This window comes from Myxocyprinus asiaticus, chromosome 17 (assembly GCF_019703515.2).
Source record: "Myxocyprinus asiaticus isolate MX2 ecotype Aquarium Trade chromosome 17, UBuf_Myxa_2, whole genome shotgun sequence".
Classification (NCBI taxonomy): Eukaryota; Metazoa; Chordata; class Actinopteri; order Cypriniformes; family Catostomidae; genus Myxocyprinus; species Myxocyprinus asiaticus.
This window is the reverse complement of record NC_059360.1, coordinates 1817150-1839311: the sequence shown is the minus strand read 5'-3', so window position 1 is coordinate 1839311 and position 22162 is coordinate 1817150. Positions and strand designations below refer to the sequence as shown.

Sequence of the window (22162 nt, the reverse complement as noted above, 5' to 3'; positions counted from 1 at the left end):
TATGCCAACATAAAAATTTAAATCCCTCTAAATGTCAAATTCATGTTGACATTAATGGGAAAATTATGTTTATAGGGATGAAGCAAAGAGATCCAGCAACACTTGTGGTAAAAAAAATGTATTATAATTTAAAAGTAACCAAAATAACCAAAGCGGTTCGGCACATTTTTTATCAGGGTTAAAACATCAACACTTAAAATGTGCCAATGAACATGACTCATTAGGGGAACACAATGTCAGCTGTATTTAATTCTAGGACCCAAACTGATGAGTTGTTTAAGTATGCTTTATTATTATTAATCATTTGTCAGTGTTGTTTTGAATGTTGATGTTTTGCACTTTTACTTTAATCCATGCACCATGTCAGTACTGTAGGTAAAGTCGCACCAGCCCTGCTCACGTTTATATGTTCATTGGTCTTTTCATCTATCCTTGGACTGATGTTCAGCTCCTGTACCAATCACACACTCTCTGAACACTATTCCCTTTCATTCCCGCTCCACACACACTGTTTATTTTGGTGCTCTTTTACACTTTGAGGTCTTACGGCACCGGAGAATGAAAACATCATGCTCGCCTTCCAATATACTGCTGTGAGACGCATCTAAACCATCAGCAAAAGATGTGGGCGGAGAAAAGATTTCCCTTTTTTTAGATGCTCTATTCCTCCTCTGTGTGGCTAGTGTATTCAAAGTCACAGTGGAATACATATGAATCTCATTAAAACATGGCCAGGTAACATTTCTCCCCAAAATCAAAAGGAAAAAAATAAAAATAAGAATTACATTTTGCAAAAAGAAAATGAAGCCTTTGTTAAGGACCATTAAATTGTTTTTACTAATTAGTATCAACATTGAGAATAATGAATAATAATAATAATCAAAAAAATTAAAAAATAAAAAACTCCAAAGAAATGAGAAATGCTGTTAATTATCATGAAAATAATTTCTTATTTCTTTCTTTTATTTTTGAGGGTGAAATATGAGCTGGTTTTCATCAGATTCACTTTGAAATAATGTAAAATTTTTGCTGTTTCAGAAGAAAATTGGTACTTTAATTCACCAAAGGACATTACTGATATAAAAAACAGCACCAACACTATTTGAAAAAAGTCATTTTTGATCAAATCTAGACAGCAGCCATCACTCCAACACCTTATCCTTGAGTAATCATGCTAAATTGATCATTTGGTACTAGAAAATCACTTGCCATTATATCAAACACAGTTGAAAGATATTTTGTAAATTAAATGAAGCTTAACATTGTCTTTGTGTTTGTTTTTGAGTTGCCACAGTATGCAATAGACTGGCATGTCTTAAGGTCAATATTAGGTCAAAAATGACAAAAAAGAAACGGCTTTCTCTAGAAACTCATCAGTCAATCATTGTTTTGAGGAATGAAGGCTATACAATGCTTGAAATTGCCAAAAAACTGAAGATTTCACACAAAGGTGTACACTACAGTCTTCAAAGACAAAGGACAACTGGCTCTAACAAGGACAGAAAGAGATGTGGAAGACCAGATGTACAACTAAACAAGAGGATAAGTACATCAGAGTCTCTAGTTTGAGAAATAGACTCCTCACATGTCCTCAGCTGACAGCTTCATTGAATTCTACCCGCTCAACACCAGTTTCATGTACAACAGTAAAGAGAAGACTCAGGGGTGCAGGCCTTATGGGAAGAATTGCAAAGAAAAAGACACTTTTGAAACAGAAAACAAAAAGAAAAGGTTAGAGTGGGCAAAGAAACACAGACATAACTGGAAAAGAGTGTTCTGGATCTTAACCCCATTGAGCTTTTGTGGGATCAGCTAGACTGTATGGTGCTATGACAAGTGCTACAGGAAGTGTGGGGTGAAATGTCACCTGAGTATCTGGACAAACTGACAGCTAGAATAACAAGGATCTGCAAAGCTGTCATTGCTGCACGTGGAGGATTTTTTGATGAGAACTCTTTGAAGTAGTTTTTAAAATTGTAATAGTAATTTTTCACGTTATTAATGTCCTGACTATACATTGTGATCAGTTGAATGCCACTTTGGTGAATAAAAGTGACAATTTCTTTCCATAAGAGCAAAATCTGTACATTATTACAAACTTTTGGCTGCCAGTGTGTGTGTGTATGTGTGTGTGTGTGTATATACACTATATTGCCAAAAGTATTCGCTCACCCATCCAAATAATTGAATTCAGGTGTTCCAATCACTTCCATGGCCACAGGTGTATAAAATGAAGCACCTAGGCATGCAGACTGCTTCTACAAACATTTGTGAAAGAATGGGCCGCTCTCAGGAGCTCAGTGAATTCCAGCGTGGTACTGTGATAGGATGCCACCTGTGCAACAAGTCCAGTCGTGAAATTTCCTCGCTACTAAATATTCCACAGTCAACTGTCAGTGGTATTATAACAAAGTGGAAGCGATTGGGAATGACAGCAACTCAGCCACGAAGTGGTAGGCCACGTAAAATGACAGAGTGGGGTCAGCGGATGCTGAGGCGCATAGTGCGCAGAGGTCGCCAACTTTCTGCAGAGTCAATCGCTACAGACCTCCAAAGTTCAGATGGCCTTCAGATTAGCTCAAGAACAGTGCGTAGAGAGCTTCATGGAATGGGTTTCCATGGCCAAGCAGCTGCATCCAAGCCATACATCACCAAGTGCAATGCAAAGCGTCGGATGCAGTGGTGTAAAGCACGCCACCACTGGACTCTAGAGCAGTGGAGACACGTTCTCTGGAGTGACGAATCACACTTCTCCATCTGGCAATCTGATGGACGAGTCTGGGTTTGGCGGTTGCCAGGAGAACGGTACTTGTCTGACTGCATTGTGCCAACTGTGAAGTTTGGTGGAGGGGGATTATGGTGTGGGGTTGTTTTTCAGGAGCTGGGCTTGACCCCTTAGTTCCAGTGAAAGGAACTCTGAATGCTTCAGCATACCAAGAGATTTTGGACAATTCCATGCTCCCAACTTTGTGGGAACAGTTTGGGGATGGCCCCTTCCTGTTCCAACATGACTGCGCACCAATGCACAAAGCAAGGTCCATAAAGACATGGATGAGCGAGTTTGGTGTGGAAGAACTTGACTGGCCTGCACAGAGTCCTGACCTCAACCCGATAGAGCACCTTTGGGATGAATTAGAGCGAAGACTGCGAGCCAGGCCTTCTCATCCAACATCAGTGTCTGACCTCACAAATGCGCTTCTGGAAGAATGGTCAAAAATTCCCATAAACACTCTCCTAAACCTTGTGGAAAGCCTTCCCAGAAGAGTTGAAGCTGCTATAGCTGCAAAGGGTGGGCCGACGTCATATTAAACCCTATGGATTAAGAATGGGATGTCACTTAAGTTCATATGCGTCTAAAGGCAGATGAGCGAATACTTTTGGCAATATAGTGTGTATATATATATATACACGACCACGGAGGTCATTTCCCTGTCACTGCCAGTGCCCACGGCCATGGAGGCTGTTCCCAAGCCTGTCCAGTTCCCCAGGTCTTCCACAGCTCCGCCCCTCTGGGCCTTCCATGGCTCTGCCCCCTGAGACTCTTCCTTTAGTGGCTCAGCCTGCCTTTTCTGATACTCCTCCAGTGGCTTCGACCACTCCTGCTCCAGCAGCTCCGCCCTCTTCTTCTGATACTCCTCCAGTGGCTCCGACCGCTCCTCCTCCAGCAGCTCTGACTGCTAAACCTCCAGTGGCTCCGCCTCCAGAGATTCAATTCCCTTAGCCTACTGCAGCTCTGCCCGCTTCTCCTCCAGCTGCTCTGCCTGCTTCTCCTCCTGAGGCTCTGCCCCCTCCAACTATGCTTCCTGAGACTCTTCCTCCAGCTGCTCCACCCGCTCCTCCTCCAGCTGCTCCACCCGCTCCTCCTCCAGCGGCTCCACCCGCTCCTCCTCCAGCGGCTCTGCCCGCTTCTCCTCCAGCGGCTCTGCCCGCTTCTCCTCCAGCGGCTCTGCCCGCTCCTCCTCCTGAGCCTCCTGTGGCTCCACCCCCACCAGCTCCACCTCCTGAGACTCTTTCTCTAGCAGCTCCGCCCACCCCTCCTGAAACTCCTGCAGCTCTGCCTCCTGACCTTCTGCCAGTTCCCGTCCTGATCTCCTGACCCACTACCAGTTCCCTTCCTGGAGCCGCCTCCCAGGCCGCCGACACTGTTCCTCTCCTGGAGCCACCTCCCAAAATGCCGGACCCCGCTCCCTTCCTGGAGCCGCCTCCCAAACCTCCAGACCCCGCTCTCCTTAATGGAGCCACTTCCCTGGCCACTGGCTCCGTCCTGGACTATCATTCTTCTTTTTTGGGCTTCAGGAGCTGCCCTTTTAAGGGGGGGTCTGTCACATTGTCATTCATCGTCATCATCATCATCAACGTCCGTCTTCATCCTCCTTATGTTTGCAAAGACTTATGTTGACATTCTCAGTGTGCTCTTATTTTGAAATGTATTTTTGCCTTCATGTCTGGTTGCCCTCATTGTTTTCAGCTGTGTCTAGTTTAGCCCATTAATCCGTGTGTATTTATACCCTCATGTTTCTCTTGTTCCTCGTTGGTTCTTGTTCGTATGTAGTGTGATTGGCCAGCATACCGCTGTGGAGTTTGAGTGACCTTCTTCGTATGTTTACTGCCTTCATTGAATCCTCTTTTATTTATAATTAAATTTCTGCCATTGGATCCTCACTCTCTTGCCTCTTCCCTGCACAAACTCCTGACAGACACTAAGTTTTGATTGATTACTTTTATGATTTTGCGTTGCTTTTGTGGTTTATTTTATGGTATTTGGTTTATGAGCCACAGCATATTTTAATGTGTCCCATGGCATACAAAACAAAAATGAAATGCTTAATGAATGATTAACTCTTTAAGCTCTGGTGTTTTTAAAGATTTCCTGTTTCAGTGGCATACTCAAAATTAAATGCTTCTAACTAAAAAGAAAAAAGGAGGGTTAAATGTTTGGTATCATTGTAGAAACTTTTCAAATGTATAAATGATATAGATTATGATATATTCAGAGACTCTCAGCCTAAGAAACTGCTGAAAAATCAAATTTGGCTCAAAAAATAAGTAATAATATGTGATATTTTATGTTAAGTTGTAAGCGGAAATGCTGCATATAAGCAACACCAACGTAATTTTCAAAGACATATACTTAGCTATTACTTGCTATATTTTTGTGTGTGAGTAAAATAATATGTACAGTGCAATTATTTTATAAATTTTCAAAACGGAACACTTCTGATTTATCTGTTAATTTCAAAGCACTTGTTCAGTTTTGGTCATAATGTCTACATGCATTGGAAAGTACAGCTTCTAAGATTTCAAACGATACCTATTTTGTGTTGGTCAAGACTGTAATTATTAAAATTTTGACAATTATTTTTTTTCTCGCGGGCCCACCGGCAGGCCCATCAGAGCTTCGAGGGTTTCGGTGTCTATGCAAACGTACGTTAGCTAGAACCACACTCTATGAAAGAATACACAAAAATACTCAAGAGATAACGTTGGAAACTTCAAAAACAATTTCATCCCTAAAATGAAAGTATTTGACACAAGTATAAAGTCTGCTCCTTCAATTCAGGTTCAGAGTCTGACAGAATCCAAAGAAAAGGAAAAATACTCCCAAACAACAGTGGGCTGTTTACGACTGATGGGTGAGCGAGATGAGAGGAGAGAGAGACTGATGTGAATTGACGGCTGATGGCAGAGAATGCGGCCGTATGGATCAGTGTGTTAACTCCCTGTCACAGTCACTCTCATCCACACAAAACCAACACAAACGCTCTGTTAGGATTGCACATCTGCCTCTCTCTCTCTCTGCTGTTACTTAAAGAACAAACACTTTTCCTGTGAACAATGGAAAAAATGTGAAATCTGTGAAATTCAGAAGCCGCTTCTGCAGATGGAGACACAGCTGTTGATGAGCATGTGTTTAGCCTTGCCAAAGTACACGCTTACTCAGAAAGATGCGGCTGTGTTTCAAGTAATGTTCATTTCTCTGTTCCAGACGCAACTATTGTTTTCCTGCCTGATATACCATTTTAAAAAAGTAACAACCGTGATTCAGAGCAGTCACAGACATCATGAATGCTGTAATGGAGCTGTTCAGTTTGTAGTCCTAAAAGACAGAAGAGAATTAGCATTTTCAAGCCATGGGTTCATGGAGTGAGATCAGCAGTGAGATCTTTTGTTTGTGTGTTAAGAGTAAAAGGTTGGTTTGACTTGTTCCGTGTAATGTGTGTCCAAAGATGAGATCCACACAAATCATTTGTCATTGAATAATGTCTCTTTTAATATCCCTTCTGTTCTTTATAGTCAGTTGATGATCAAAAACAACAAAAATATAAATATTCTAATCATGCGCAAAAGAACCCATTTGACTTCACTTTTGTTAATATGCACTCAATCGAAACACTTCTGTGATACGCTCGCTGATCTGACGGTATTCTTAAACAGACAGTACCGTTTTAGCACTTGTACTATTTGTACAATTTACACATCAGTCTTGTAAATAGTACAAATAATGCAGGTTAACAACAAACATGCAACAAATTATATATGCAATATAATATATGCAATTCTGTGACATTTTCATTGATGGAATACATGGAATTTGTAGTTTTAAAAAGCTTAAATGTGACCAAAATGATGAAAAACTAATGATAAAATATAATAACATTAATATTTTCATAATGTACCAAGTTAGAAAGTCCCTGTATAATTAACAGTATTAGCTGAGAGAGAATTTCTTTCACATGTAAGCTAAATGGACATTTTATCTGGAATATACCCAGTTCAAATGGAATTGTGCCTTCTTGAGAGGGAAACAACAGTTTGCTAAAACCTAGCTGAAACTTACCTGGGTAGCCACTGAAACCGGCTTTCTGAGACAGGCCTCTGATGTAAATTGTAATATGACGTATATGTTGTGGATATATTTGATTAATGTCGCATAAATATAATGTGTGTGGGTGAGTTAATTAACCCGTTAGTAAAGTTAATTGACAAAATAAATAAAAAATGTTTTGCCAAGAAACATTGTCATCATAAAACTGACATCCAGTCACACTCAGTAATCCGATCCATCATCATGAGGACATAAAGCTTGTTCTACCTACCAAATCTTCAACCTGTTCTCATAGAATCTCATTATTATACCAACATTTTTGCAAAATGAGTTCTACATGGCACTAGAGGTGCTACAACAACAAGTTTTATTCACATTCACACAAATCATGAGTAAAACGGCAGATTATCAGTTCATAAACACTTACTTTTCGCCCTGTTCCTCACATGACACTATCTTGTGACATCTAAACACATTTACTATAGCGCATGACTCATTTGAATGTTTGCATTAATTAACTAACTACATTTACACGCTTGTTCGAGTGTGATCAAATTGCGTTGTAGATCACTTGTGATGTAAAAGAGCGGGGTACGAGTCCTGAAGAGCACACGAGTCCACACGTGGACTCAAAGTGTCATACAAGCTCCACAAAATGACGTGGTTGTTTTTCATCTCACATTTGCTTTTTCTGACACTATTGGTTAGGTTTAGGTTTAAGGTTTAGGGTAGAAGTCGGTTTTGTTGATTTAAAACTCGTTACAGTATTAAACTTAAAAACCTCATCTATTTGAGAGAATATTTAACTTGCTTTTAGCGCCACACAGTGGACATTTCACTTTGTAAGTGAATTTATTACTTAAATCCATTTATCCGCTTATAAAGCGGATTTGTAATAAACAACGGTGTGTAGTTTTGCGAAAAATGTTGCCACAGTCACACCATTTTTATGATAGCAGGCTCCAAATCTGACCCATACACATATAATAGATGGTATGTGAAGAGCTCCATATGACATAATGATCAATGGTAGACAGTAACAAAGTATTTCCACCCATTTACTTAACTTAGTTAACTTAAGTATCTGTACTTTAACGCAGTTCTTTCCATTTTGGAAAACTTTTACTTTTGAGTGAAGTTTCTTGTTCTTTTGAAGTGAAGAAATAACTAAATGTAAAAAAAAAATAGGTGTCAATAAATCAAGCCAATCAGGAGTCAGGATATTGCCAGGCAGTTACTTGCGAAACTGAACCACCAAAGTATGTGTTTTTAATATCTACACCCACTCAGATCTCCATACTTGACGATTGATGGCTAAATGACAACTTATAATAATAAATAATAGCGTAAAACTGAGTTATTATCAATCTAAGCTTTGACCTCTCTGTGTGTCAGTAATATTAGACTCCTCTCGCTTTAAATAGGCATTATGAGCAGGAGGACTGAGCATATCCAACTGCACAAAATGAGAAACCATAGTCCTTATAGATCAGTCCTTCTTACATTTGATACTCAAGTACTTTCAAAAGTAAGTATTCTTGTAGTTTTACTCAACTAGAAATGTAAAAGGAGTGCTCACACTTTAATTGGAGTCATATTTCATCATGTTCCTTAACTCAAGTACAGGATTTGTGTACCTTGACTACAGAAGCTCATACAGCATTGTTACAGTCTGCATTAGTTTGTTTAGTTCAATTTATTTGTTTGTTTCTCAGTAACAGTACAAGCAGCTGTCAGTTACTGGTTAAGTCCGTCAGCTCATGTTTACACAGGTCTAGTTACCAACACTGGACAAATAAAGGCCGCTCTCAGCGACATGTAAGAAACCTGGCGCTGGAATGGTAACTATGGCCAGCTGCCCGCTCCAGAGTGAGTGGGGTGAGACGTCCACGCGGGCACACCGACCTCAAACCCTTTTCCAAGGCTGCTCATTAAAATACAAGCGACTGAGCTGGCATTAGTCCAGACATTCAGCAGTTCATTAACTTACATGAGGCCCATAATGAAGCAAACACACACAATACCGAATGAACAGAAAACAAAACAAAAAATCAATGAAAGCATGTGAATGTGTGTGTGTCCTCACCTGTCTTTGCACACACAGTGTCATACACAACATGCTGCACACTGGCAGTGCTGTGATTGGCTGGAGTCTCACATGATGTTTTCCTGTGAAAGACATAATGTGCATATCAAAGGCTATTAAGAAAAATGTATGAATGCATGATGTACTTTGTTTATGCTATACATATAATCATTAAAAAACAAACAATAACAACAACAAAGAATGATTTGTCCACAGTTTGAAAGCAGCAGGACAGTTTAAAATCAGTAAATATAAGTCACAGACACATAAGGTTTTCTTTGTGTTTATGTTGGTTTTATACATTTTTGAAAAACATTTATAGCATTTTCCACACACACACACACAAAAAAAGAACATTTGTATGACTTGTAATGTCATGTGGTGTAACCATCAATTAAAAGGAATTAAAACATGTTTTTACTGATCTGTCCCATTAGCTATCCGATTATGAAAAGACCAAGTGTAAATGCCAACCAAGATGCATTCAGTAGAAATTCAATTCGATAGAAATTCAATCACTCAAAAGCATACGAGATGCAACTTCACAAACTGTTGTTCAAAATTAGAGGCTGACCGATATACTGTATCAGTTTTACTGATTAATTGGTGCTGATAGTTATTAACAAAACTTTCATTTTTATAGTTAAAAGTCCCGCATTATGCACCAAATGTTACATTTTTCTGGTTATAATTGGGATTTTGGTTACACAGTAAACTGAATTTGGGATTTTTGTACACTTCTTGCCATTACAGTATGTCTGTGCCCATCATAGTCACAGACATTTCCACATGCTTAGTTATCACTTGACCTCTACTGAAGATTTCTCCTCAGAAAATGGAACTGGGTATGACCTGCTGTAGACAGGTGCCTCTTAATGGAATAGTTCACCCAAAAAAGAAAATTTGCTGATAATTTACTCACCCTCAGGCCATCCAAGATGTATCTGAGTTTCTTTCTTCATCAAAACAGAATTTAAGATTTTTAGGATTTCATTTAAACAGTGCAAGTGAATGTCCTCCATTTTTTGACGGTCCAAAATGCATGTTTAGGGTGCATCAAAATAATCCACACGACTCCAGTCGACAAATAAAGTTCTTCTGAACTCAAACGATTGATTATTTTTAGAAACAAAACAATACTTTTATACTTTTTAACTACAAATGTTCACTTCCGTACATCTGTGACGCGCACTCATGAGAGGGATGACGTAAGCTCGTTGGTAAGATCACGCGTCACATGGAGAAGTCAGAAAGTGCATCACTGTTTACAAGAGAAACTTACACAGACCACAGACCAAGCGCCGTTCATAAACCAAAACAGTCCTAAACAATTTCAAAACAATATAAAATAAAAAATAATTTCCAAATAATAATAAAAAAACATTACTGCAGTAATTAACCATCCTTTATTTCGGAGCAATGCCGTTACATTATCTACTTGTGTTTTGTCTTTAGCAGAAATATATAGGCTATATGACTGTCAGGAATTCAAGCCACACAAGTTATAGTTAGTGAAACCAAGTGCGAGAGCGTTTAATGAGATTCACAGGTGATATCACAGAAGAGAAGATTCACAAACTGAAGTGAGTGAATTGAGTGCAGCTGCGGTGAATTAGAAATCAGGTGAAGAGGTGCAGAGCCTGAGGGAGGCATGACAATGTCAACGTTTTCACACATACCTGAGTTCGGGCACAGCCGATGAATTCAGATATCGACCTTATGTTTCTTTTGATGGTCTGAAATCCTCAGGGGTAAAATGTTCACTGCACACCCTCCAATATTTGAGAGAATGTAGGGGTGTACTGATATCCAGGTTCAGCGCGATAAGCCGAGCTTCAATCGCTCATGTATAGGCAATCGATGAAAAGTTAATATTTTTCCCAGCATGCATTTTCTTTGGGGTTTCTGAAGGTTGAAGCATCCAGGATACACACACCAAATGACCATTTTGAACAATACAAATCTACACCAAAGACAATAAAATTTTTGTACAGCGCTCCTTCTCTTGTAAACAATGACGTGCTTTCTGACTTCTCCTCCATGTGACGCGTGATCTTACCAACGAGCTTACGTCATCCCTCTCATGAGTGCGCGTCACAGAGATGTACGGAAGTGAACATTTGTAGTTAAAAAGTATATAAGTATTGTTTTGTTTCTAAAAATAATCAATCGTTTGAGTTCAGAAGAACTTTATTTGTCGACTGGAGTCGTGTGGATTATTTTGATGCACCCTAAATATGCATATTGGACCGTCAAAAAATGGAGGACATTCACTTGCACTGTTTAAATGAAATCCTAAAAATCTTAAATTCTGTTTTGATGAAGAAAGAAACTCAGATACATCTTGGATGGCCTGAGGGTGAGTAAATTATCAGCAAATTTTCATTTTTGGGTGAACTACTCCATTAACGTCATGCGGATGCGCAAACTGAGGTTTAGCATCGCGTCCTGATGTTGGAAACCTTGCTCATTCTGCTCTCTCTCGCATTTAACTTGTTGGATTTTAAAATTTAACGCCAACGGCAAAGAAATTAGAGCACAAAACAGCTGTTGCCTTCTGCACCGCAATGGCATTATTATCGAAGAAGTGAATGCTCCGGCAGTTTTTCAGCCGTCTTGGTTCCAGATGTACACTATGTGTCCAAAGTTTGTGTACACGCCCTTTTAATAAACATGTTTGGCTATTCCATTAATTCCAGTATGGAAAAGAAAACTTGATTCAAAGGGAAAATTCATGTATTTTTCTTACCCCACAGGCAAATTGTTTTGTCTTGTTTTAAGCATAAACTTCACTAAATTTCATGAGATTTCTTTGAAAACAAGAGATCTTATGTCATTCTACTTCTCAAGTAATTTTTCTTGTTTTTGGGATGTTTAGATATTTTTACTGGAAAATAAGACAAAAATAGTCAGTAAGAAAATTATGTAAAATTACATCTCATACTACATACAACAATATTGATCATTATTTAGGTAATTATTTTTTAATGGATAATTATTATAGCGCTTCAATGGATCATTATTTACCTCTTCAAAGTGTTATGACATCTACTGAATGTCATTATCCTGGTCTTTCTTTGCCTTTTGTCTGTTTCAAAAGACTTAATGACCTAAATCATCACGCCTCTCCCTGACAATTAACAGCCTGAATAGCATCGGGCTCGCTCAAAGACGGGCTGGCCATTGTGAACGGGTGGAGGGAGAAACATGGCCCAACATGCCTGTAACTGTGTACTTTAAATCTGCTAAGCATTTTTGGGAACAATAAATAAAGCATAGCTAGTATTAAACTCCAGAGACTGAGCGGTAGGCTACCAGAGCAGCATTAGTGGACTAATGAGGGGGCACAGTACTGCCTTATAGGGGCCAGAAAGTTATTCTTTAATTTGGTTGCACAAGCCTGGGACTCCAGCACTGATAGACACATACATAAGAGCTCTCTGTAAAGTAGGATTTGATTCTTCACTGGTTCAACTCTTTGGGGGTGTTTACACTTGGTCACCAAGTGTAATTGCTCTTCAAGATAAATTCAAGACACAATGGAAGTATTAGCATACAGTTTTATTAGCAGGAGTTCATAATGTTTTGGCTCATCACTGTATCTGAATATTTTACAATAAAATCAAAATACATAGTTTCTATACTTATATTCAACTTTAAATCAATAGTTTTATATTTTCCCATCATTTTTATCGTTCAGTGCTTCATGAGATTGTAGTTCATTCCCTCATTAAAGACGTTCAGTACACAGTCTTGTATCTTTGTCTATTTGTTCGATTTTCAAATAGTTTTTTACTTTAAATCAAAGTTTGTAATGTTGTGATTCACCTTGGAGCTGGTTAGTTCACTCCCTATGGAAAAAAATAATTAGAGAAAAACTTCATAAACCAATATGGCTGAAAGAGTGGCCGGGCACTGTTACACTCTATACCTGCTTATTCTATTTCTGTTGGTGGGTCAGAACAGCTTTTATGCTGAATCTTCACACAGAATTTGCCAATAAGTCACCTTAATTTGCCAAAGCTTTGCACTTTTAAAAAAGGAGATGTATAAATTGGAATGGGATTATGACCCCTGATTCAAAATTTAATCGAATCGAGAGTAATCTAAAGATACCCACTCATAATGATCAGTGTTCTGTGGAAACCAAAGTATACTGGCCTAATTCTGTTCACAGTCATCTCTGGTTTATCTCCTCCTCTTTGTTCTGCTTTTGTCTGTTTCATCTTTGTCTTTCGTCTAGAGCCTTTGTCCTTCCCATCAAACTCCTCCTGCATTTCCTGTGCTCTGATGAATCTTTACCTTTCTCTTACTCTGTCTTTTTTTTCTGTTTCTTCTGTCGGTTCACTGTTTCCATTTGTGGGTCTTTGGTTTTCAGACTTCCGTTTTTCCCACACTTTCCCATGTCACTCAGGCCAACCACAAAAATGCAGCGCAGTGGAGAGTGAGGGGCTCTGGAATTCCACATGGACAGGGTAAACACGGTACAGGCCATGAGCAAACACTGCAACACATCCCCCCAACCATCTTCAACCGCCTCTAATCTTCAACCTCTCTCTCAGCTCTCAGTAATTCACTCTTCACGAATTACCTCCGTTTCCTGTTTCTCCCTGCCGTCCCATTCCAGCCAGTATCATTTACTCCATCCTGTGTTCAATAACTCAAAGGAGTCATGAAAACTTCCTGTTAACCAGTATTGGGGAGTACCTAACAAAAAGTAGCGATTCTAACTCGTATAACAGTAATGCGACAGAAAGTCAGTCTTTTTTTTTTCAATTAGTGTAGTCTTTCCAGAGACAAGCTACTTTCTCCTGTAAGTAGAGGTGTAGTGCGAAAAATGGCTAAATTTCTGGTTTTCTTGTCACATTGCATTGTGCAAACAGCTTCCCTGCTGGAAGACTGATCGCTGTAAATTTAGTGACAGTAGGCTGAAAGTTCTTCAGCTGAAATCGGTCTGTTCTAACTGAAATTCTCTACCTCCTAACCCAAACCCCAACTCTATAGGTTTAGTGGAGTAAAAATGTCATTTTAGATAGAAAATGCAACCTCCAAATCACTCTCATAATATATTGGAATATTCCACGGATTCCTAAATGGGGTACGTAAGCAGGTTTCAGGGTGTAGGTGAAAAGAATTGGATTTTTCTTTGTTTAACCTATAAAACAAAATGTATGACTTAAATACAGTGGCAATAAAAAGTATGTGAACCCTTTGGAATTACCTGCATTTACACTGGCGGCCAAAAGTTTGGAATAATGTTCAGATTTTGCTGTTTCGGAAGGAAATTGGTACTTTAATTCACCAAAGTGGCATTCAACTGATCACAAAGTATAGTCAGGACATTACTGATGTAAAAAACAGCACCAACACTATTTGAAAAAAGTCATTTTTGATCAAATCTAGACAGCAGCCATCACTCCAACACCTTATCCTTGAGTAATCATGATAAATTGATCATTTGGTACTAGAAAATCACTTGCCATTGTATCAAACACAGTTGAAAGCTATTTAGTTCATTAAATGAAGCTTAACATTGTGTTTGTGTTTGTTTTTGAGTTGCCACAGTATGCAATAGACTGGCATGTCTTAAGGTCAATATTAGGTCAAAAATGGCAAAAAAGAAACAGCTTTCTCTAGAAACTCGTCAGTCAATCATTGTTTTGAGGAATGAAGGCTATACAATGCTTGAAATTGCCAAAAAACTGAAGATTTCATACAAAGGTGTACACTACAGTCTTCAAAGACAAAGGACAACTGGCTCTAACAAGGACAGAAAGAGATGTGGAAGACCAGATGTACAACTAAACAAGAGGATAAGTACATCAGAGTCTCTAGTTTGAGAAATAGACTCCTCACATGTCCTCAGCTGACAGCTTCATTGAATTCTACCCGCTCAACACCAGTTTCATGTACAACAGTAAAGAGAAGACTCAGGGGTGCAGGCCTTATGGGAAGAATTGCAAAGAAAAAGCCACTTTTGAAACAGAAAACAAAAAGAAAAGGTTCAAGTGGGCAAAGAAACACAGACATTGGACAACAGATAATTGGAAAAGAGTGTTCTGGATCTTAACCCCATTGAGCTTTTGTGGGATCAGCTAGACTGTAAGGTGCGTGAGAAGTGTCCGACAAGACAGTCACATCTATGACAAGTGCTACAGGAAGTGTGGGGTGAAATGTCACCTGAGTATCTGGACAAACTGACAGCTAGAATAACAAGGATCTGCAAAGCTGTCATTGCTGCATGTGGAGGATTTTTTGATGAGAACTCTTTGAAGTAGTTTAAGAAGTTCTGAACATTTTTTTTTAATTGTAATAATATTTTTTCACATTATTAACGTCCTGACTATACATTGTGATCAGTTGAATGCCACTTTGGCGATTAAAAGTGCCAATTTCTTTCCATAAGAGCAAAATCTGTACATTATTCCAAACTTTTGGACGCCAGTGTGTGTGTATATATATATAGTTGAAATGAAAATTCTCTCATAATATACTCACCCTCATGCCATTCCAGATGTGTATAACTTTTTTCTTCTGCTGAACACAAACAAAGATTTTTAGAAGAATATTTCAGCTCTGTAGGTCCATACAATGCAAGTGAATGTTGGCCAGAACCAGAGGGGGACAAAATGATGGGAGAATTTGTATTTTTGGGTGAACTATCCCTTTTATATATTTTGTGTTAAAGCATAGTTCTGTAAAAAAAAAAAAAAAAAAAAAAAAAAAGTTGTTAACATTGTAAAATCCATAATTTTGTTGTGTTTTTTTGGGGGAGGGGGGGGGTTAGGGGTTGGAAAGTTAAGGTAGGCGCCACTTCAGATCTCGTCTAGGGCACCAAGTAAGCCAGAACTGCCACTGATCCTACAAGATAATGTCAGAGTGGCTGTGCACCAGCTGAAGCTCAGTAGAAGTTGGGTGATGCAGCAGGACAATGACCCTAAACATCGAAGTAAATCCACTACAGAATGGCTTCAAAAAAAGAAAATCCACTTTTTGGGGTGTCCCAGTCAGAGCCCAGATCTTAACCCAATAGAGATGCTGTGGACTGACCTCAAGAGAGCCATTCACACCAGACATCCTAAGAATATGTCTGAGCTGAAGCAGTTCTGTAAGGAAGAATGCTCCAAAATTCCTTCTGAACGTTGTGCAGGTCTAATCCGCAAAACACTTGGTTGAGGTTATTGATGCCAAAGTAGGATCGACCACTTATTAAATCAAAGGGTTCACTAACTTTTTCCACAGCACTGTGAATGTTTAATGGGATGTGTCCAATAAAGACATGAAAGATTATAATTGTGTGTTGTTAGCTTTAGCACATTGTGTTTGTCTATACTTGTGACTTCAATGAAGATGAGATCACATTTTATGAGCAACTAATGCAGAAAACCAACTAATTCCAAAGGGTTCACATACTTTTTCTTGCCACTGTATAAATAATAGGGATAAGGACTGATTAGATATGAAATATAGATTTTCCGTGATCTTCATTTGAACGATCTCAATATCGATTCTTAAATCCTAAGACTCCTCTGACTCAGATCCTATCACTGCATGTTGAGAGTAAAAGTTTAGCAGGTGAGCACTATGTAAGGCGAGGAAAGGGTGAAGTAATTTCTTGTTAAAATAAAACGAATACAAGTAACCTGCAAAGAACAAACCAAGACTGTTATGTAGGGCTGTTTAGAGCTGAGATATCATCAGTTATTTAGCTGGCCATATAAAATGAAGCAATATCGTGAACATCACAATAATTTTAATGAACTTTTTCTTTGGTCACTTGATTTCCAAAAGAGTGCATCATTAAACTAATTTCACAATCCTTCAGGCTGCACAATGATTAAAATAACATAGAAAATTGTGATACAGTCATATGTGATTATTAAACTGCAAAAGGCTGTGATTAAATGAAATGAATAGCCTACATGGTCTATGTGTGCTTCAGAGTAAACGCTTTTCTGCAAGCAAAACATAAAAATGAAATAAATATTAATAATAATAATAATAATAATAATAATAATAAATAATTGCACTGACATTCAAAAGTCTGAGGTCACTTGCCTGAAATGTTTCTCATGATCTTAAAAATCTTTTGATCTGAAGGCGTATGCTTAAATGTTTGAAATTAGTTTTGTAGACAAAAGTATAATTGTGCCACCATATTAATTTATTTCATTATAAAACTAAAATATAATAATAAAAAAGTTTGAAATGGATGACTTGGACCAAATAATAAAGAAAAGCAGCCAATAAGTGCCCAACATAGATGGGAACTCCTTCAATACTGTTTAAAAAGCATCCCAGGGTGATACCTCAAGAAGTTTGTTAAGAAAATGTCAAGAGTACATGTCTGCAAATTCTAGACAAAGGGTGACTACTTTGAAGATGATCAAATATTATATAGTTTTGATTTATTTTGGATTTTGTTTAGTCACAACATAATTCCCATAGTTCCATTTATGTTATTCCATAGTTTTGATGACTTTACTATTATTATAAAATGTGAAAAAAAAAAAAAAAAGAAAAATAATAAAGAATAAGTAAGTGACCCCAAACATTTGAATGGCAGTGTATATGAACCCTTTGGCACGTGAGTTTCTCCTGAACTGATGGATCCCCCAGCATGAGTTCTTTAATGCAAGCTGTAATTAAAACAAATGTTACCGTACACTGAAGGTTAGATTACATATTATGTAGGTATATTATGTATATTATGTTTACATTGCAATGCAGCATGGGATTCTGAGTTTGTCACAGAGCATAGAAAGTTACCTAGCCCTTTCACTTTCCCAGCACCGGAAGTGGTTAGAATGAGTGATGGACTGAATGGGAGAAGGCTCAAGTTGACTAACTAGTTTTTATATTCTTTGTTTGACATCAGAAAACAATGCATCATTGCAACAAATCAGTCAACTCCAACGGTAACGGCTTTAAACTTTTATTCAATGATTGTTTGAATGTTTGTAACAAAAAAATTATTATATTGTGATGTTGAAAAGACTATTTGAGCTGCTGGTTCGTTATGACAACCATTTCAGTACCTCTTTGCTTGTAAACTGCAGCACGAATGCAGGTCGTACTGGTTTGATCGTACACCTCTGAGCCCAGAAAAGTGTAATCACACTGTTTTTTTATTTTGATTCACAGCGTGGAACTTTAATTTTAAAGGCACTTTTTAAGGATCCGTGGGAACCCTGAAGGCATATTTGCTATATGGAAACAATTAATAGAATATAGTTACATTTAAAAATGGGCTTTTCATTTAGTTCTTAGATAAATTTAGCACTTCTGGGTTAAGCCCCGCCCACATCCGGTTATATCTAAATACAGATTATTATTATAATTATTGTTATAATTATTATTCCCCTGTTGCAAGAGCTAAGTTTTGTAGGAAACCCTTATGTACCACACTGATGTAGCAGTGGGGGGCAGTCAGCATTCCACTACAGGCAACATGCCTCATAAAACCAAGTATGGTGCTATATAAATACTGTTATATACACTGATGAGCCAAAACATTATGACCACCTGCCTAATATGCTGGTTGTCTTTCATGTGCCACCAAAACAGCGCCAACTCGCCGGAGCATGGACTCTGCAAGACCCCTGAAGGTGTCCTGTGGTATCTGGCACCAAGACATTAGCAGCAGATCCTTCAAGTCATGTAAGTTGTGAGGTGGAGCTGCTGTGGATAGGACTTGTTGGTCCAGCACATCCCACAGATGTTCAATCAGATTGAGATTTGGGGAATTTGGAGGCCAGGGCAACACCTTGAACTCTAATGTGGTGGGGCACATTATCATGCTGAAAGAGGTCACTTCCATCAGGGTATACCATTGCCATGAAGGGGTGTACCTGGTCTGCAACCATGTTTAGGTAAGTGGCATGTGTCAAATGGACGTCCACATGAATGGCCGGACCCAGGGTTTCCCAGCAGAACATTGCCCAGAACATCACACTCCCTCCACCAGTTTGTCATCTTACCACAGTGCATCCTGGTGCCATCACTTCTCCAAGTAAACAACAAACACATACACAACGTCCACATGATGTAAAAGAAAACGGGACTCATCGGACCAGGCGATCTTCTTCCACTGCTCCAAGGTCCAGTTCCGACGCTCACGTGCCCATTGTAGGTGCTTTCAACAGTGGACAGGGTTCATCATGGGCACTCTGACCGGTCTGCAGCTACGCAGGCCCAGTCGCAGCAGGGTGCGATTCACTGTGTGTTGTGACACATTCTTCCCGTTATCATCATTTTTTTTCTCCCCTTTTTTCTCCCCAATTTGGAATGCCCAATTCCCAATGCACTCTAAGTCTTTGTAGTGGCATAGTGACTCAATCCGGGTGGCAAAGGACAAATCTCAGTTGCCTCCGCATCTTATCTTATCACGTGGCTTGTTGAGCATGTTACCGCAGAGACATAGCGCGTGTGGAGGCTTCACGCTATTCTCCGCAGCATCCACGCATAACTCACCACACGCCCCACCGAGAGCGGACCACATTATAGCGACCACGAGGAGGTTACCAATTTGGTTGCTTAGGAGACCTGGCTGGAGTCACTCAGCACGCCCTGGATTCGAACTCGTGACTCCAGGGGTGGTAGTCAGCCTCTTTACTCGCTGAGCTACCCAGGCCCCCCTCCCGTTACCATCATTAAAATTTTCTGTGACTTGTGCCACAGTACACCTTCTGTCGGTTTGGACCAGAAGGGATAGCCTTTGTTGCCCTCGCGCATCGATGAGCCTTGGGCACCCAACACCCTGTCACCAGTTTGTGGTTTGTCCCTCCTCGGACCACTGTCAGTAGGTACTCACCACTGCTTTACTCCTGCCCATTTCACCTGCATTCAACACGCTGACCACGAGAACTGATTGTTGTCAGTTGAAACAGTGATCATAATGTTTTGGCTCATCAGTGTATATATAAGGGCTGGATATTTCGATTAATTTTGTTGTCGAGTAGTCTTTCACATAAAAAAAAGAGAGTAATTAATTAATTTTAGTAAATAAAATGTATGACACACATGTAATTTAAATCATACTGTTTTCAGAAATGTCATTCTTATATTTAAAATAAGCTAACTTCAACAAACTTTGAACCTGTTTTTCTAATGACAAAAACAGCACTATGCATGAACAACAACATCTAGATAAAAGAATTACAAAAATAAGTAAATAAATAAATAAATACGCACTCGCACATAAAAACAAAGTCTTTTGAACTTTAATTACAGAGTTTTCATTTTTGGCTATACAAGTACTTTTTTCACTAGTAGAATATGTAAAGCTGAAAGAATAATCGATTAAATATCCCAGCAACATTAGTCTGTTCAAATATTCATGGTTTACATGGGCTGGTTTTGTTTTTGTTTTTGTTGTTGTTGATGGATAAAAATCATAATTGGCAACTTTGTCTTTTCAATCTATACATAAGGGATATAAAAATCATGATTGTTAATATGACGATTAACTGTCATCTGGCCCTGGTGCACACTGGGCACACGGAGTCATTTCTGGCTCTTGGCTGTTGCAATTGTATTTGCTCCTTGAGGGTATATTTTTCACCCAATCATTGTTAACAATTTGGAAACATTAGGTTAATCTTCTACACAAGCATGTGTGATTGTTTAAAGAGAAAAACAATTTGCTTCCTCCACCACATAAATTAGCAATAAACTCCACATTCTGAGTGTAGCATGTGTTAGTGAAAACAGAGATCAGCCCGTCATGGTGGGCCACATGCTCTCTGATATCTCAGTGTTCTGCTGTTGTTGTATAAATTGGGCCAAATGTGTAGCGTGGGAAACATATGAGCGGTCGGGCTCACTCACACTCTTTCTCTGGTCGGAGCACTGCAGAACACACACACAATTCTGTCTGCAAATCTCAAAACAAAATCAGGTTTCCACAGCACGCATAAACACAGCCCGGCCATAACCACACTGTTTACATAGTAATCAAAGGCCTGTGGTGTGTGAGGATGAGAATTAATACTAATGGAATTAACATTTTTATGTGTCCTTCAACACAACAATTACTAATGCAAACTATAGCTTTTCTTAATCATTGAAAACCTGATGCACTAATTAACAAATGTCACACATTTGACTTTTTACTTTCTAAACTCTAAACCTTTCTGAATAGTGTTTATTTTGTCTTGGAATTCAAAACAGACGTGGACGAGCACTTTTCAGCATGCTTACTTGATTTGGATCATCACAGATTTCACAGAATTGATACAATCTGAAGAATGTAATGATTTAAGCATTTCAAGAATAGAAGAATAGAAAACCAACAGATTTGTTTTGTGTTATCAGTAGAATGAGAGAAGTGTTTAGGTGACTATATGGTGCCATGTTCTTCCGCTAAAAAAGCTAGATGCATCGCAAGGAATCGATTAGAACATAGGTGTCTCGAGATGGGAACAACTGCACTGGAATTCAGACCGCAGCAAACGTGCCCAGTATGAAAACCACCTCAGTCTGATTTCAAGCGAATTCTGGAATGGTTCACTGGCACTTTTCAATGCAGAAATAAGTAGGTAAATTAAATTTGGAAAAAAATAACCATGACAAAACTGTACAACTAATTTCCATCCGAGTGACAGTTAACATTTATTTGTAGCAAAACCTCTCACTGGAACATGCATGCAGCAAAGTTTGACACATTTCTCCCAGTAACAGAGCCAAAATTTGGTTCGTTTTGAAATGTCAAAGAAAATGCAACATTGTAACAATAATAGCCCGTTTCTGAACAAATCAAACAAACTACAGGTCTGAAAACGCCCTCGAGTGGACTCATCAGGTGAAAACTGCTTTCGAACTCTAAAGTCAAACGGACTCAGGACCGCTCCAGAAGCTCAAATGTGTAAAGTCTTACTTGTGTTGACAGTGGGCGGCAGTCTTGCATGTGCGCCCATCTCTGGGTGTGCTGCTAGGAGGTCTGGGGGTGAGCGTGAGGACCCCTGCGCTGGTGCCCTGACTGCCCGACTGACTGAGGGTGCGTCTGAATGGCTGGCTCACACGAGGACTTTGGGGGGCGTGAGGCCACGCTGAAGCTGCAGGTCTGATGGTGTGTGCAGAGAGAATGGCCTGAGACACAAAGAAAGATCAAAGGAAGTGAACATGTCCTTAGTGCATTTGTAAATACAGTGGTGTCCAACAGTCTGAGACTGAAAAACACATTTCAAAGTGCAGCTGCAGCATCAGGCACAGCAGACGTGGAATAAAAAGACTGTGTTGAGCAGTTCTGC

The 22162-nt window shown here is 39.1% G+C and overlaps 1 protein-coding gene across 3 annotated transcripts in view; it reads right to left on the bottom strand.

Annotated features, from left to right (window-relative positions):
* The window catches only part of ttll5 (tubulin tyrosine ligase-like family, member 5), a 206760-nt gene that overhangs the window by 2520 nt on the left and 182078 nt on the right, over window positions 1-22162 (bottom strand). For all 3 annotated transcript variants that reach the window (XM_051723166.1, XM_051723165.1, XM_051723168.1), the window contains 2 exons: window positions 21790-22001; window positions 8913-8995 (listed from right to left, as the gene is read on the bottom strand). In XM_051723166.1, coding sequence (XP_051579126.1) covers window positions 8913-8995; window positions 21790-22001 — 295 coding nt within the window. The remainder of the gene's footprint in view (window positions 1-8912; window positions 8996-21789; window positions 22002-22162) is intronic.